This window comes from Gopherus flavomarginatus, chromosome 5 (assembly GCF_025201925.1).
Source record: "Gopherus flavomarginatus isolate rGopFla2 chromosome 5, rGopFla2.mat.asm, whole genome shotgun sequence".
In the NCBI taxonomy this organism is placed as follows: domain Eukaryota; kingdom Metazoa; phylum Chordata; order Testudines; family Testudinidae; genus Gopherus; species Gopherus flavomarginatus.
The window spans coordinates 127958421-127975504 of record NC_066621.1 but is presented as its reverse complement, the minus strand read 5'-3'; the positions used below and the strand labels follow the sequence as shown (position 1 = coordinate 127975504).

Genomic DNA, 17084 nt, shown 5'->3' with positions numbered 1-17084 from the left:
GAACTGAAATGGAATGTTCTTGGAGTGGATAGAGGAAAGAGAAGGCCACACTGAGGTACTGGTAGTTGGTCTAAGAATGAGATTGGCTTCCCTCTGCCTCCAAAGACCAAACATCTTTCAGAGGTGAGTTCTGGCCCATCTCATACTAAATAGCTGAGAACAAGAATAGGAATCCAGTCAAACTAGTATTCTTTAAAGAAACAGAAATCACAGTGTACAGAGGTAGAAGGGCAAGAGTCCATTTGGCATTGGTTATGTTTTAAAATATACTGTATTTTGATTAAATATAATGCCACTAAAAGGGTAGGTAAAATGCCAGAATAGTAGTTGGAAGATGAGGGACAGAGAGGGAGAAATCTTAATTAAGTAGGTAGGAATTTTTAAAGAGGACGAAAATAAATCTAGTAGGTTTATGATTAAACATATCTGGATTTTAAATTCGAATCTTTGTTTTAAAATGACAAATCTGAACACCACATTTCAAGGAAATCTTTAGAAAGGCATTGCTTGGATGAATTATTTTATATATTGGGTGTCAGTTAAGTTCTTGGCATCAGCAACTAGATTTCCCCAAGCACATCATCAACTGGCTGCAAATAAGAGTTTAATTTGTTTGCATGTGTAGGCATCAGGGGCGGCTCCAGGCCCCAGCACGCCAAACACATGCTTGGGGTGGCAAGCCACGGGGGGGGCTCTGCCGGCGCCGTGAGGGTAGCAGGCAAGCTGCCTTCGGTGGCTTGCCTGCGGAGGGTCCATCTTTCCCGCGGCTTCGGCGGACCTCTCACAGGCAAGCCGCCGAAGGCAGTCTGCCTGCCGTGCCTGGGCCGGCAAAATGCCTAGAGTCGCCCCTGGTAGGCATGTGCAGTTGCTACTGGAACTTCAGTTAGTATTTGCCATTTAATGATTTATTAGAAGAGATTAGATTTAATTAATGGTAAACATCATACAATAAATGCTACACCTTTCAGTTAATAATTAACCGCTATATTGAAAGAGGAACGGATTTAGTAGTATTTACTACTACTAGGGACAATATGCTGTATACTACTCCTAGATACAATGTTAGTGATATGGCTACATCTGCATTTCTGTTTTAAGTCTGTATTGTTACCAGGGAAATTGAAATGGCACTTAAGAACACATCTGCATATGTGGGGAAAATGAAGTCCTGAAGAGCTTTTTAATACAGCAGACCAACCCTTTTTCCTTTTAGCTTTTCCTAGCACATTATACAAACGGTGAAATTCTCTTAACCCTGTATGTCTTAGGATGATGGGCTCAAACCTACTCTCACTGAAGTCAGTGGCAAAACTGCCACTGATTTAATGGGAGCAGGATCAAATTTGATGTGATCACAGTTTTGTAGATGATTAATACTGCAGTGGATGTGAATTAAAACAGGCAAGCCAAGAAGACAAGTTTGGGAAGACAACATGACTATTAAGGAATCCACCACTATATTTCTGAGGGGCTCCTGAAAGATTTCAAGAAGCTCATCTGTTTGCATTATCATTTTTTTTAGTAGATATTTTTCTATTGTCTGACTTCTAGAAGCTAGTTTGTAAAATAAATAAATAAATAATTTGGGGTCTAAGTGTGTACGAACCAGTATTTGTATAATCTACCATCTTTGTCCTCCCCATCTGAATTTTCCCTAGATCCCGAGGTAGTAGTGGGATGGGAAGGAAGGCACAGCTCAAGCTATCTGTCCAAGGCAGTAGGGGAGAATCGCTTCTGAAGTACTGTCCTTGAGCTCTCCTTGAGCAGTATATGTTGCATTTCCTCTTTGTCTGAGAAACAAACAATTCCCAAGTAAGGGTTCCCCACTGAATGAAGATGCTGTTTACCATCATGTAACTCTCGCTCACAATTGGTGATGAAATGCCTTCTGAGGTGTCTGCCAGTGAATTCTGGGTGGTAAACTGTCAATACGGCGATATGGTTCCAGATACACAAGTTCCTCCACCTATAGAAACAGTGAACTCATGGGATGGATCTTGCCCTGCTCTGCTTGTTTATGGTTACTTGGTTGTTACGTTATCTGACATTATCTGGGCATGCTGGGATTGTATGAATGGTGGGAATGCTTTGCAAGCTTCTGCTACTGTTCTCAGTTCCAAAAGATTTATGTGCATTCTGGCTTTCCAAGTAGACCAAGTGACCTCCACTGTATGATTGTCCATGTGGGCTCCCCAGCCTCTCAGGGAGGCATCTGTAATTATCGTTTTGTCAGGCGTGGGGGATAGAAAGGGAACTCTCATGCACATGTGTCCAGGGTTCCTCCACTATGTCATTGAGACCCTCATCTTACTATGGTGTTCGTGATGTGCTTATTCAACATATAATTTGTTTGGAGCCAAGCCTGTAAGCAAGGAAGGTGGAAACTGGTGAATTGCATCATGTAAATATATAGCACCATATGACCCAGGAGAGTGAGCTAGATTCAAACTGATGTTGAGGGCTGTGCAGAACTAAGTCTATAAGAGTGCCCACAGTGTGAAATCTGTCCTTGGGGAGGTAGAGGTTTACCCTGATTGACTCTAGTGTCATTCATATAAATTCTGTGGTCTGCATCCAAGTACAGGTAGACTTCTCCATGTTTATGCATATTTCCACAGGTGGTGCAATACCTGCCAGTCAAAAGCCTGTCATCCAAGAATGGGAAGATGGTGGAGTTGCCTCGTATGAGCTGAGTTGCACTGCTACTACTGAAAACACTTTGTGAAGACTCTGGAAACTGTAGCTAACCCAAATGGGAGGACTCAGTATTGGCTGCGGTGGGAGCCCATCACAAACCTGGTGAATCATCTGTGGAAGGGGTGAATATCTGCATGAAATATTTATCTTTCATACTGAGAGCGGTAAACGATGTGTCTCTTTCTAGGGATGTATTATTGGTGCCACTGTAAGCACAGGGAATTTCAGTTTGAAAACAACAATGTTGAGTCAACCCAAGTTGGGAATGATCTCCAGCTTCCTTTCTTCTTGGGAACTAGGAAATAGTTTGAATAGAAGTCTTTCTCCACAATGTTGAGGGGGTTCTTGACTCTATTGCTCCTTTTGGAGAAGAGATTCTCTCTCTTGAAGGAGGATACCCTCTTAAGAATGGTCCCTGAAAAGAGACAGGGAATGGGGTTTTGGAGGAGGTGGGAGGCAAAACTCAATGGCATAGCTGGAATGGATGATATCCAGCACCCACTTGCCTGTTATCACCCTCCAATTGTGTGAAAATTTTGCTAGGCATCCCCCGAAGTGGATCTCAGAATCAGGTAGAGATGTCATCAATATTGTATTGCAGCTCTCGGGCATCTAGTCAAAAATATCTCTTGGTTGGGGGATGAGGTTGGGTAGCTGTGGTTGAAGTGGAAAATATCTTGGCCTCTGCATTTTCTGTCATTTGTGAGGTGGCTCATAAGAGTGCTGGTGATAGAAAGACTGAAGTAAGTGCCTTGGTTTGTATGGCTGTTCATGGCATTTTCTCTTTGGGGACAGTTGTACATATACCCAGGGCGTGGAGTGCTGCCCTGGAGTCCTTCACCAAGTGTAAAGACTCATTTGTCTTCTCACTGAATGAGCCTAAACAAAGGTCAAGTCCCTAAAAATGTTTTCATCTCCATGGAAAACCTTGAAGACTGCAGCCATGATTCCCACTGCACAACTCCCACTGGCTGTTGCCATGGATCTTCTTGTTGTATCATCCACAGCTTATAATAAAGTTTTGGCCACTAGTTTGCCCCCATCAATAAAGGCTCAAAATTGAGCCCTGTCCTCCTGAGATAACTTGGCCCTAAAGTCCAGGAACTTAGAGTAATTCAGGAAATTGTGATAAGGCCCCAATAGTCTGACATTCTAAACTGAAGGCTCGTAGATGTGAACACATTCCTCTCCACAAGATCTAGAGACTTCGACTTTCGTATCAGCAGGGGTAGTGCTTGGATGTTGCTGTCTGGATATTTTCATAGCTGCCTGGACCACTAAGGAGTTCCAGGCAGGGTGGGTGAACATGAATTCCATTCCCTTACCTGGTACAGAGTACCACTTTTCTACCCTCTTGGGAGTCAGGGTAGTTAACCAGTGTGTGCCATTCAGCCATTGCTGGTATGGCTTCATTTACCGGAAGCACAACCTGACTGGATCTCACAGACTGTAGGATATCCAGGAATGGAATAAATAGGGACAGCACACGAAGAAGTACCTTTTACCAGATTCTGTGGGCTTCCCTGAAGCATCACCATAATTCTCAGTATATTCTAAGCTTTCAAACTATCCCTGCCCTGCAGCATCATGCATATATCAGTTTACTGCTTTATCTGTTCTATGTTTAGGATCCAGCCTTGCAGAGTTTTAGATTTTGAAAGTGTCTCATACTACTATGAAGTTCATAACCCTTTCTCCCCTGCAATTTATCTCTCTTTTTCGAAGGGAGATTCAATGTTTTAAGAAAATTCACAGCCCCTGACCTGTCCATGACTTGTACTATAAATGCCCCTGACTAAAACTTACCTGGGTGGCTGCTACTCTTGGGGGAGGCACTGCTCAGGGGAGTCCAGTGGGCTCAGGGCCAGAGGCACCAGCTTCCAGGGGCTGCAGAACAGTGGCTACTCCGGTAGTCCCCCTGCTCCGGCTGCCCCTGGGACCACTGCCAGGGGCCGCCAAGCTGGGGCTGCTCCAGCCATCCCCAGGACTGCTGCTCAGACAGTCCCCGGGGCCACCCAAGCAGGCTCCAGGGCCATCCAAGCAGCTGGCTCCAGAGCTGCTCCATCAGTGGCCAGTGTGGCTGTCCTGGGGCTGCCTGAGCAGGTCAGCCACACTGGTCACTGTAGAAGTCATGGAGGACATGGAAAGTCACAGAATCCATGGCTTACGTGATCTCCATGACAGACACGTAGCCCTACTTATGGATTTATTTTTTCTTTTCAATTTTAGTTCTCATCTTCTTTTCCTTATTTCACATTCTCTCTGAACTTTTTTTGTGCATCATTTTTCACAGTCATGTAATTGTTTCTCTCCTCCATATCTCTGTTTTCCTTCTCCCAAAGTCTTTGATTTCCCATAACCCCTAGACTCTCTTGAGGCAGAGCTGCAAAATCATCATAACAGAGTATCTGTATAGGAACAAAATCTACTTCCCAAGCCTTACTATGAGAAGAGGAATCACAAGACTATTTAATTCACCTGTCCAAACAAAAGAAAAAACCAAACACCAAATCTGCCAAGACAAAACCAAACCTCCTGTGAAGTTTACAGAGACCCTGAACACCATGCTAGAAGTGAATACAAGACTGACTTTATTTCCTGCTTCCACAGGCTTATGCCTCCCTGCTATATTCCCCCTCACGCTCTATCTTCTCATAAGTAACATCACAAAAAATTCCTAATCCCTTGCTTTCAAGCCACAAAGCAACACACTGGAGCGCTGTCCTAAGTGAAATGCCAACACAGTAATGTTGGAGTCAAGATGCAGAACACATGATCAGGTTAGAAATTGGACAGAACAATTTGGCCTCAGTGTATCATTCACATTTTTTCCTTCATCAAGTGGTACGTCTTACCTTTGCTTCCATACTGCTCTGGGGGCAGATCATAAGGCACAGGAAAAGATGTCACTGTCTCATTACTTCCTGAAAACATTTTCTTCTTCACATGGAAGTAACCTGTATCCAATCCCTGTGAAAAACACACAGAAGGAAATGGCTGACTTGTTAGTTTTATGAAAGTAAAATGTTCAATTTTATCACAGTGTGGATTTCCCTCACCATCGAAGAGAGTAGCTAAAACACAAAAAGTTTTCCTTCTCTTTCTAGGGTATAAACAGTGGACCAAAGCCTGCTCCTATCTTGAGAGCCCAGTCTCCCTTCCTTGCTCCAGTTCTTTCTTCCTCTTTTGATCACCACCATCTTGGCCCTGCATGTGGAATAAGTCCTATCTGCACCCATTCACCTTGTCACGTAAGCCTATACTAATCTAATTCTATACTCAAACAGGTAAAACAAGACTGTGGGAGTTGTCTTTACCTGGGAAACCCCGTACAAACTGTCTGAGAATCTTGTAGGACCCAGATGGGGAGTGTATCCAGTCACAGCCTGAAGACATGGTTTTGCATGTAAACCGAGTCATGGTCACATGACATGGAAGTCTTATGAAAAATTTAATGTGGAGAAAATACTTCTCCTTTCTTTCCTCTGCTTAATTTTATCACAAACTTATCATCTAGATGACAGAAGTGTGTGTTATTCAGTATGGAGTTAAAATCCAAATAAACACACTATATTTGTAATGAGGACACAAACATCTCTTCAAAGACAAATCTCCCAGGCACTTTTGGATAATATAGCACTGTTGTGCTGCAAAGTTCACTGAAGCTTTGAAAACTCTGGTATGAAAAAAAGAAACCTCTGAAGTGTATTACAAAGTTTGGCAATTGGCATCACTATACAGCATGGACGCTTAGAGGTTAGCGATTTTGGGGGTGGGAAGAGATACCCGTGTATGCAGTACAAGGAAGACAAGGTGGCCTTGAAGTGTTTCACATAAATTTGGCAGACGCTCTTAGGTTAACTATCAGGTCAATGGAATTCCATTATCAGACTTTTGTAACAAATTACTCAAAACCAACCCTTTTAGAAACAGACTCCTTTGGGCTGTGTGAAAATAGCAGTAGTCTATTTTTTTTTAAATGAAACTAATCTAAAAAAATTAAATATTTGAAAAAACCCACAAAAACACTTTTGGAAGAGAATATTCTAATACTGAGAATAAACTTCCATCCTTTTGACATACACAGCTCTCTACAAACACCATCATAGCTGTGCTGTTTGTTAGTCTTTGACATCTGGCGTTATCTGAGTTTTGCCAGATTCCTGGATTATTGTTTCTGTAACAATACAAGCACAGTGTCAAATAGCCCTTGAGTTAAACCTTTGTTTATGACATAATTAACTGAAATTATTGGTTGAAATGACAGTAGCATTTATGTACAGTAATCCTCAACTACTTCATGGTAGTATTCTCTACTGAATTTTTACTTGAACAAAATGTTGCTGTTTTGAAAAATGAATGGTAGTATTACCACGCATTATACTGTAACATGGAAGACTGAGGTAGAAAAGTGGTCTTCGATTTTTTTTCTTGATATTCTGGAAACTCTGAAGGTATTCATGACACTTCATCTCAGTTAGTAATAGAAGGGAGGAAAGAAAGTTACACTAGGGTGGCTCCTGATGGCCAGTCCATGAAATAATGTAGAACTTAATTTGGAGAAAGACATCCATTTTGTCCCATGACTGGAAGTAATGAGCATCCCTGAGCTTTGGAGATGGAAGGCAAGAAGGTAGGAGATGGTGCCTAAGTGATAACAGACACTTTTATCTAATAAAGGAGGACAGAACAAGGCCCTTGGCGTAGATGGGCAGCTTTGATTTAAAAGGAAAACTTTGATTTCAAACCAAAGGTGTCTTCTTGGAAAGCCAACTAGATATGCTTACATGAACCAATGTCTATGACAAATGTACCCCAGAGGGCTAGGGCATTTCCCACAAGCAACGTATATTGTTGTAACTGAGCAAGGGCCACTAAAGTTAAGGAAGTGAGTGAGTAAGCTGAGATGTGCAAGTTGGAATGTTGACTGGAAGAAGTTTCAGTGACCAAGTTATATAACGGACTAGAAGAACATAAGGGAGAGAAGACCATCTATAGACTCATCAAAGTAAGACAGAAAATGATGAGGGATGTGAATGAGTTTGTTAACATCAGAAATGAATATGGTGCATTGCAAATGAATGGTGAATCAATCAACAAAGTTTGGAGTGACTATTTGGAAGAGTGATGAATGAGGAGAATCCAAGGGAGGAATTAAGAACATAAGCTAAACCAGGGCATGATATACTGCATACAGGAAGAAGGCACTTAGGAAAAATGAAAACAGAGAAAGTACCTGGGCCAAATGAAGTACCAGTGGTTACAGCGAAGTAATTGGGAAAGGCATCAAGTATCTTACAAGTCTGTACAACGGTATTCTCAAGAAAGGAAAAATGCCAGATGTATGCTGTTAAAGTCTTGCGGAGCCTATTTTTAAACACAAAGGAGATAACTTAGATAATATTTTTACCTCAAGGTTTTCATCTCGAGGCCAAAAGACCAAAAACATCAAGACACTTGATCACAGCCTTGGATAGGGCAAGAGACTACTTACACTTACTACACTGTGTGCTAATTATTGCCCAATTAAGCAGACACCACATGCTATGAAAGTACAGAAGAAGATTACTGAAAAGTAAAGTACTGCATAGGATGGTTGAAACTTGGAAGAGTCAGTACAGATTCATGCCAGGAAGGAGTATAATTGATGCCATATTTGCGCTACAAATTCTCATGGAGAAGTTCAAAGAACATGGACAGCAACTGGGTATGGTTTTTGTGGACCTGAAGGTGTACAATAGCGTACCATGAGAACTAGTTTGGTGGAGCCGGAGACAGACGTGTGCCAAAATGTCCAGTGAACATTGATCTGCATCAGGAATCAGCATAGAGCCCTTTTTTGTTTGCTGTTAAGGATATAAGTGGGAGTATAGAATGAGAGCTGCTTTGAAACATGCTGTTTGCTGATGACTTAGTGATATGTGTGGAAGACAGACTATGAACTAAGCCAATTATGAACAGTGGCAACCTGGTTTTGAGTGCGCTGCATTAAAAATGAATATTGGTAAGATAGAGGCCATGATTACTGAGGGAGGAGGTTTCACCATAAAGGCTATCACAGGCAGAGCACAGCTGCTTCTACAGAGTCTCTATTTATCTATATCAGTTTTTTCTAAATCAGTAGTTTTCAACCCGGGGTCCCTGGGCTATGTCTAAGGGGTCCACGAAAGGTTGCTGTTAACATAGAACAGTGGTTTTCAACCTATGGTCTGCAGACTGCTAGGAACCCACAAACTACGTCTAAGTTTTCCAAAGGAGTCCACAATGCCATTTGAAAATGTTTAGGGTCCACAAATCAAAAAAAGATTGAAAACCACTATTCTATTGCATTCACCACTGAAATTCTAAGCGTCAATCTTCGTTCTATAGATGAACCTGGATGCCTGTAAAAGCACCTGGAAAAAAGGAGGGAGAACCGGCATAATTAGGTACCCTTAGGGACAGCTAAGAAGAGGAGAGATTTGTTCTCAGGGAGTCTAGCTACCAATGGAACAATTAATTGTTTCTCATGTAAACAATTGCTGCAGTTACCATTAAGAAGTTGAGCAACTGCGAATAGGAGGGCTGGAGGTCTATGAGATACACTTATCAATATGTGGTCCACATTATGAAAAAGTCTGAGAGTCCCCAGATCTAGACAATTTATTCTAGGACTCTGTAGAAGGAAATCCAGGAACAAGAAATGAGCAGAAACAGAAAATACATATAATTCACTTGTTGGGAGTCAGTTGGCTTCTTAAGAATTTATCAAATGTATCCACTGGCTGTTTCACAACCAGTAGCATAGATATCAGGTCCTTATGGGTACACATTTAACTTAACAGATAAGTGTATGATTTGTAAACAATGCATTTTCTCTCATGTCACTTTAAGAACAAAAAGTACATACAGTTCAGAAAGCTGATAAGTCATTTATTTAAGAATAAGCACAACTTGGATCAAATAATAGCTTTGAAAGTTCAATCTACAGATTTTTTTCTTATTGCTACAGATTTTAGCATTTAACAATGTCTAGCATTTCAGAGAGAGAAAAGGAAATGAAAATAGATAACATTAAAATCATTTAAAACGAGGAACTTTTATACAAAGCTACTGTAATAAAGAAGCAAGTATTAGTATTAGATTCTTGGCCTGGTCTTCTCAGAATGCTCATAGTGGACTACAGGTCTAGCTGCATCTACACTGACACACAAATACACAGCAAATCTCAGTAAAACCATCCGTCTTGGAGTGTGAGACTGCATACCCATATATTCACTCTGCCAGAGCATACACAGAGAAAACCAAAACCAAAGGATGGAAAAGGAAGCTCTCTGAATTTACTCATAGGAAATGTTTTTGTTTTACATCCAGTTTAACCATGCTTTTCAACATACAGTCAAACTAGAAAGTTTTATGAAAAGTATGATGTATTCCAAGCGGATACTCTTCATATCTAATGTTGCTGTTAGCTCTAGGTGAATAGTCTAATAATCCTAGAATGACAAATCAGCCAAAAACTAATCCAATGCACACTACTCTTGTCAAATAAAATAAAACAGGCCAAACTCTCTCTGACTCAATACTTGAGGAAAACTCAGAGTCATGATATCACATGCCATGATCCAGGTGGGCCTTGAGTGGTTGATTGGAGGGAAGACTTTGAGCCGGGCCAACTGCTTCGAGCCAGGAGCCTTATAAAAAAACAGCTGGTTGTGAACCAAGGATAAGCAAACCGAGGGAGTTTGCCGGGGAGTTCGCTTGGGAAGGGCGGGAGAGGGAGGCAGGCGATTCCCACAAAGTGTTGTTTTTTTTTGGGGGAGGGGGGGAGGCTTTCAGGCTTTTGTGAGCAGTAAATACAACATCTGAGGCGGTTCTTAGAAGGAAGATATTATGCGTAGTGAGCGATCAGCTGTTGTGACCTGCACAGGATGTATCACGTTTGTCTTTCTCCCAGAGGATAGAAGCGACTTTGTCTGTACCAAGTGAAAGCTGGTCTCCATATTGGAAGAGAAGGTTAAAGGACTAGAGACCTAGGTATCAACCCTGCGTTGTATCAGAGAAAATGAAGACTTTCTGGATAGAAGTCAGCATTTGGTACAGCAGGCACAGCTGCTGAAGAATCAAAGAGAGCAGCGCAGAAGGGGGAAGAAAAATGGCAGCATGTGACCTCTAGAAGAAGAAGAAGAAGAAGAAGAAGAAGAAGAAGAAGAAAGAGGAGCATCCATGTACCAGCGATGCAGATAGAGGTAAGAAACCGTTTTCAGGCTCTCTGCACAGTACTACAGTGGAGAATGGTTTGGAAGACTCATCTGAGGGAAGAGATCAGAAGGAGACCACATTGACCAGAAGGCATGGAATGCATTGTCCCAGAGGGTTCCACGACCAGCACTCCCAGGAGGGGGAGATGGGTGGTAGTGGTTGGGGACTCCCTCCTAAGGGGGACGGAGTCACCAATCTGCAGTCCAGACTGGGAAACCTGAGAAGCATGCTGCTTGCCTGGAGCTAGAATTCAGGATGTGATGGAGTGTCTGCCAAGACTGCTCAAGCCCTCGGACTGCTACCCCTTCCTACTTCTCCACATGGACACAAATGACACTGCCAAGAATGACCTTGAGCGGGTCACTGCAGACTATGTGGCTCTGGGAAGAAGGATAAAGGAGTTTGAGGTGCAGGTCATGTTCTCGTCCATTCTCTCTGTTGAAGGAAAAGGCCCAGGTAGGAGCCATCGAATTGTGGGGGTAAATGTGTGGTTATGCAGGTGGCGTTGGAGAGAGGGCTTTGGATTCTTCGACCATAGGATCTTACTTCAGGAAGGAGGATTGCTAGGAAGAGATGGAATCCACCTAATGAAGAGAGGGAAGAGCATCTTCGCAGGCAGGCTTGCTAACCTAGTGAGGTAGCCTTTCAACTAGGCCCGCCAGGCAATGCCAACCTAAGCCCAGAGGTAAATGGGGAAGTGGGATACTGGAAGGAAACAAAAGGAGGAGGGTGCAACAGGAGAGGCCTCCTGATTCATACTGAGAAAACAGGGCAATCGCTAGTTATCTTAGATGCCTGTACATGAATGCAAGAAGCCTGGGAATCAAGCAGGAAGAACTGGAAATCCTGGCACAGTCAAGGAACTATGATGTGATTGGAATAACAGAGACTTGATGGGGTAATTCACATGACTGGAGCACTGTCACGAATGGGTATGAACTGTTCAGGAAGGACAGGTGGGGGTGAAAAGCTGAAGGAGTTGCACTATTTGTAAGAGAGTAGTTTGATTGCTCAGAACTTTAGTATGAAACTGGAGAAAAACCTGCCGAGAGTCTTTGGATTAAGTATAGAGGTGAGAGTAACAAGGTTGATGTCATGGTGGGCGTCTGCTATAGACAACCAGACCAAGAGGATAAGGTAGACGAGGCTTTCTTCAGACAACTAACAGAAGTTTCCAGATCACAGGCCCTGGTTCTCATGTGAGACTTCAATCAACTTGACATCTGCTGGGAGAGCAATACAGCAGTGCACAGACAATCTGGAATGTTTTTGGAGAGTGTTGGGGACAACTTCCTGGTACAAGTGCTCGAGGAAACAACTAGGGGAAGTGCTCCTCTTGACCTGCTGCTCCCAAACAAGAAAGAATTGGGAGGGAAAGTAGAAGAAAGCTGCAGTGACCATTAGATGGTTGAATTCAGGATCCTGACAGAAGGAAGGAGAGCAGCAGAATACGGACCCTGGACTTCAGAAAAAGAGACTTTGACTCCCCCAGGAAACTTATAGGCAGGATCTCCTGGGAGGCTAATATGAGGAGGAAAAGGAGTCCAGGAGAGCTGGGTTTATTTTAAAGAAGCCTTATTGAGAGCGCAGGCACAAACCAACCTGATGTGCAGAAAGAATAGCAAATATGGCAAGCGACCAACTTGGCTTAACAGAGAAATCTTCGGTGAGCTTAAGCACAAAAAGGAAGCTTACAAGAAGTGGAAACTTGGACAGATCACTAGGGAGAAGTATAAAAATATTGCTCAAGCATGCACGGGTGTAATCAGGAAGGCCAAGGCACAACTGAGTTGCAGCTAGCAAGGGATGTGAAGGCTAACAAGAAGGGTTTCTGCAAGTATGTTAGCAACAAGAAGGTCAGAGAAAGTGTGGGACCCTTACAGAATGGGGGAGGCAACATAGTGACAGATGATGCAGAAAAAGCTGAAGTACTCAATGCTTTTTTTGCCTTGGTCTTCACAGACAAGATCAGCTCCCAGACTGCTGCACTGGGCAGCACAGTCTGTGGAGGAGGTGAGCAGCCCTCAGTGGTGAAAGAACAGGTTAAGGACTAACTAGAAAAGCTGGACATGCACAAGTCCGTGGGGCCGGATGCAATGCATCCAAGGGTGCTGAGGAAGTTGGCTGATGTGAGACCAGAGCAATTGGCCTTATCTCTGAAAACTCGCGGCTACTGGGGGAGGTCCTGGACAATTAGAAAAAGGCAAATGTAGTGACCATGTTTAAAAAATGGAAGAAAGAATCCGGGGAACTACAGATCAGTCATCCTCATCTCACTCCCTGAAAAAATCATGGAGCAGGTCCTCAAGAAATCCATATTGAAGCACTTGGAGGAGAGAAAAGTGATCAGGAACAATTAACATGGATTCACCAAGGGCAAGTCATGCCTGATCAACCCGATTGCCTTCTATGATGAGATAACTGGCTCTGTGGATATGGGGAAAGTGGTGGATGTGATATATCTTTACTTTAGCAAAGTTTTTGATACAGTCTCCCACATTTTTCTTGCCAGCAAGTTAAAAACATATGGATTGGATGAATAGACAATAAGGTGGCTAGAAACCTGGTTAGATTGTTGGGCTCAATGAGTCGTGATCAATGGTTCATTGTCTAATTGGCAGCTGGTATCAAGCAGAATGCCCCTGGGGTCTGTGCTGGTGCTGGTTTTGTTCAACATCTTCATTAATGATCTGGATGATGGGATGGATTGCACCCTCAGCAAGTTTGTACTAAGCTGGGCAGAGAGAGAGATACGCTGACCTCCTACCATTGCTAGCATCAGTGAAGGAAACTCCCTCACGTCCAGACAGACCTCATGTCAATGATCCACTGTATTCTCCTCTTTCCTCCATGAAAACAAACAAAACAAAACAAAAAATTTCTACATGGAAGGATTAGTGAGCAATTTTAGGGAAAATTTCCTAGCATAAACAAAGGCTCTGAGTTTCTGCAAATTCCTTGGGGTTCCTATTCTCATGTGAAGAAACAGACTCATATATCCTCAACCTCCTGCCTGTGAATAAATTGTTTCCACCCTTCTGCAATGAATTAAAGCAGCCAGTGGAAAAAGAACACACTTATTTTACAGCTACTATTTCAATCCCCGCGTCTGCAGCAGATATTAGAAACCAGTGTTGGGTGTTATATTCACATTTGCAGGGTTTTCTTTGCAACCATAAGGGCTACAGCCTTTTCAAAATAAGATATCACTTGGATTTTGCAGATTCTGAGGAAACTCATGGGACTGCCTCTTCTCAAGCAACAGGAGGTGGCCCCAACTTTTACTGAAGGGTTGGAAGGGACGTTGGCCTGTCAGACTCCTCCTGTGGAAGATGGGTGATTTCTGGTTGGTTTAGTGTGGGTTTATATCTGGTTTGTTTGTTTGAATAGGTTTCCTCTGTAATACTTTTTACTCTATTAATAAATATATGTGCTTGGAAAAGCTGTGTGGTCTCTGCTAAATACCACTATAATTGTCCTCTCCATCACTCATGAAGGTGGGGATTTGCCCCACACCCCCCAGCTCTTGGACCTGCCTTCCCACTGGTTCCCCTTTCTCACAATCAAACTGACTGTGGGCAGCCCCTCCCTCTTCCTGGCTGTGAGCAAGTCAGGACACTCCTCTGCAATAGGGGAGACAGTAACTAGCATAACTGGGTTGTGTAATGGCAGACCCCCTTCCCTGCTGGCATGATGGACAGACGATGCGCCAGCCAAAGTTGAGTGGCGCTGCAACCTGGTACACGGGGTCCTGCTATTCCCTGTCTCTGCCTCCATTTTGCTCCCCCATAGACACAGGCTCCACCTCAAAGGGAGCCCACACACCAGGTTCCTCGTGGTCACAGGTTCCAGCTCCATCCCACACCACCCAGCTCTGGTTACGTCCCAAACATATTGGAATATGGAGGAACATGACTTTCCAAATTAGACATGTGCAACGGATAGGGTTGTCAGCTAGTTATTACTATTGAATGGCCCTGGGGAAACCAGTTTATTTCCACTTGTTACTCAAGTCATCAGATTCTGAAATAAGCACAGTCCCTTAGGCTGAGGGGACTTTTACTTCTGCTAGTACCCACCTCTGTTTTTTTAACTATGTTTTTTAAGACTGGTAAATGCATATATGTGGCAAGGCAAGAAAACAGAGCAGCAATCCACTGCCTACACATGCTGGCCTTTGTTCCTAACTGTAGTAGCTGAGTAGATGTGTGTTAATAACACAAAGAGATCTGTCCTTTAAATGCCTCACCATCTCAAGTAAGCTCACTTCTGCTGGACAGCAAAAGCCAGTTTGCCAGAACATTGTTCACTCCCTTGAAGTCAGCTGCTGACAAAGTCATCAAATAAATCTTGACCCAGCTAGGCGATAGTTTCTGCCTGAGTCACTTCATGTCTATCATCAACAGTTATTAAAATGAGCTTCTTTTTCCTATTTTTTATAGAGTTGATTGAAACCAAAATGATTACCCCTTCTAGTCAATTATGAGGTTTTCTTATTTCACAACCCAGCATTGTCACTAAATGTTCTGTTGTACATCAGGAGAACAGCATTTGAGGGTGTTATTACGAGTCTTAGATAATTCATAAGGACTTCTGAGAGCAACATGTTTTGCTTCCCTATGATTTTAGTAATTAAAAAGATCAGGGAAATGCTGCCACCACTATTGGAAGTCACCTAGTACTTGCTTTCAATTGCTTAGTAAGTGTCAAGAGTGTGATGCAGCACTTCTCCCATGATAAAGAGCCACAGCAGGAAACTATCAATTCTACTGTAGCAATTAGAGACTGTAATTACCAAAATTATGCATAAATATTTTCATAAAATCTCATTCTTTAAAAATGCTCTGTTGGTTAGTCATATACTGTCAAATTAAATGATGAAATTATGTGCTTGGTGGACATGATCTTTGAGGGATGAAGAGAAATTTTGTTCCCATGGAAGATACACCTAAGAATTTTTAGTCTATAAATTGTTTTCTCTGGCAGCCAGAGAATCATCTCCTTGAATATGGATGAATTTTGTAAGCCTTTGGGCAGGAGGGAATTTGAATGCTTTCTGAACATAGACCAACTGTTGATGCTGCTCTCATTTTGATAGCAACAGATTCATGTAGCACTATCCAGCCTTTGAGGATATGTTTTGTTTTCTACCTAGGATTTATTTTTAGCGTGCTCATCTACAAAAAAGTAGAACACAAAGCAGCAATAACAACATACTAATACTTTGCAATTATATTGCATTTTTACCTGTCTATCCTATCTCATAGAACTGGAAGGTACCCTGAAAGGTCATTGAGTCCACCCCCTGCCTTTACTAGCAGGACCAAGTACTGATTTTGCCCCAGATCCCTAAGTGGGTTTAGCTGGCCAATGCTCAAACCACTGAGTTATCCCTCGCCCCTGAAGATTTCACAAACTTTACATTCCTATCCCTGTTTTGCATGAGGAAACTAAGGCTCTCACAGGTTAAAAGCCAAAATTTTCAAACACGTGTTCTCTAAATTTGGGTACGCACCTGTAGCGAGGTGGTGGGATACCCCACAGCCCCGCTGAGAGACGAACCTCCCCTACCACCACCGTGGGCGGAGCTGCTGGGTCCTGCGCCCGCCCCTCAGAGGTCATGGCGCAGACCCAGAAGTATAAAAGCTCGCCTGCAGAGCTCAGTCGAGGCCCAGCCACCGCAGGGGCCAGACATCTGCGGCAGCTGCCAGCCGGAGCCCACACCCAGCCAGCCGAGCCTGCCCCGCGCCTGCTACCCCGAGGAGGACTGGCCGAGCCTGCCCCACACCAGCTACCCCGAGGAGGACTGGCCGAGCCTGCCCCACGCCAGCTACCCCGAGAAGGACTGGCCGAGCCTGCCCCAAGCCAGCTACCCCGAGGAGCCGCTGAGCCCACCCTCGAACACTTACCCAGAGGAACCGATGGTGTTTGAGACCGCCGGTGACGCTACGACGACTCAGGTACCCTACAAGGGGGAGTGTGGAAATAGCCCGGGAGCAGCCGACCCCAGTCTGGCTGCAACACTGCCAGAGCCAATAACAGTGTGTTGTGGCCAGGATCCCCACTGACAGCAGCGAGTCTCTGCCGCTGCTAGGGCCCCGGGCTGGGACTCAGTGGAGTGGGAGGGCCTGCGTCCTCCGTGCCAC

At 43.6% G+C, this 17084-nt stretch overlaps 1 protein-coding gene across 5 annotated transcripts in view; it reads right to left on the bottom strand.

Annotated features, from left to right (window-relative positions):
* Window positions 1-17084, bottom strand: part of TDP1 (tyrosyl-DNA phosphodiesterase 1) — a 118191-nt gene that overhangs the window by 28042 nt on the left and 73065 nt on the right. For 4 of the 5 annotated variants that reach the window (XR_007774433.1, XM_050953264.1, XM_050953262.1 and 1 more), the window contains exon 15: window positions 5553-5667. Coding sequence is in view for 4 of the 5 variants with exons in the window: in XM_050953264.1 (XP_050809221.1) it covers window positions 5553-5667 (115 nt within the window). In the remaining variant the exon portion in view is untranslated. Of the gene's footprint in view, window positions 1-4915; window positions 5081-5175; window positions 5210-5552; window positions 5668-17084 lie in introns of those variants that run through there. The other variant, XM_050953263.1, reaches the window with a different exon arrangement.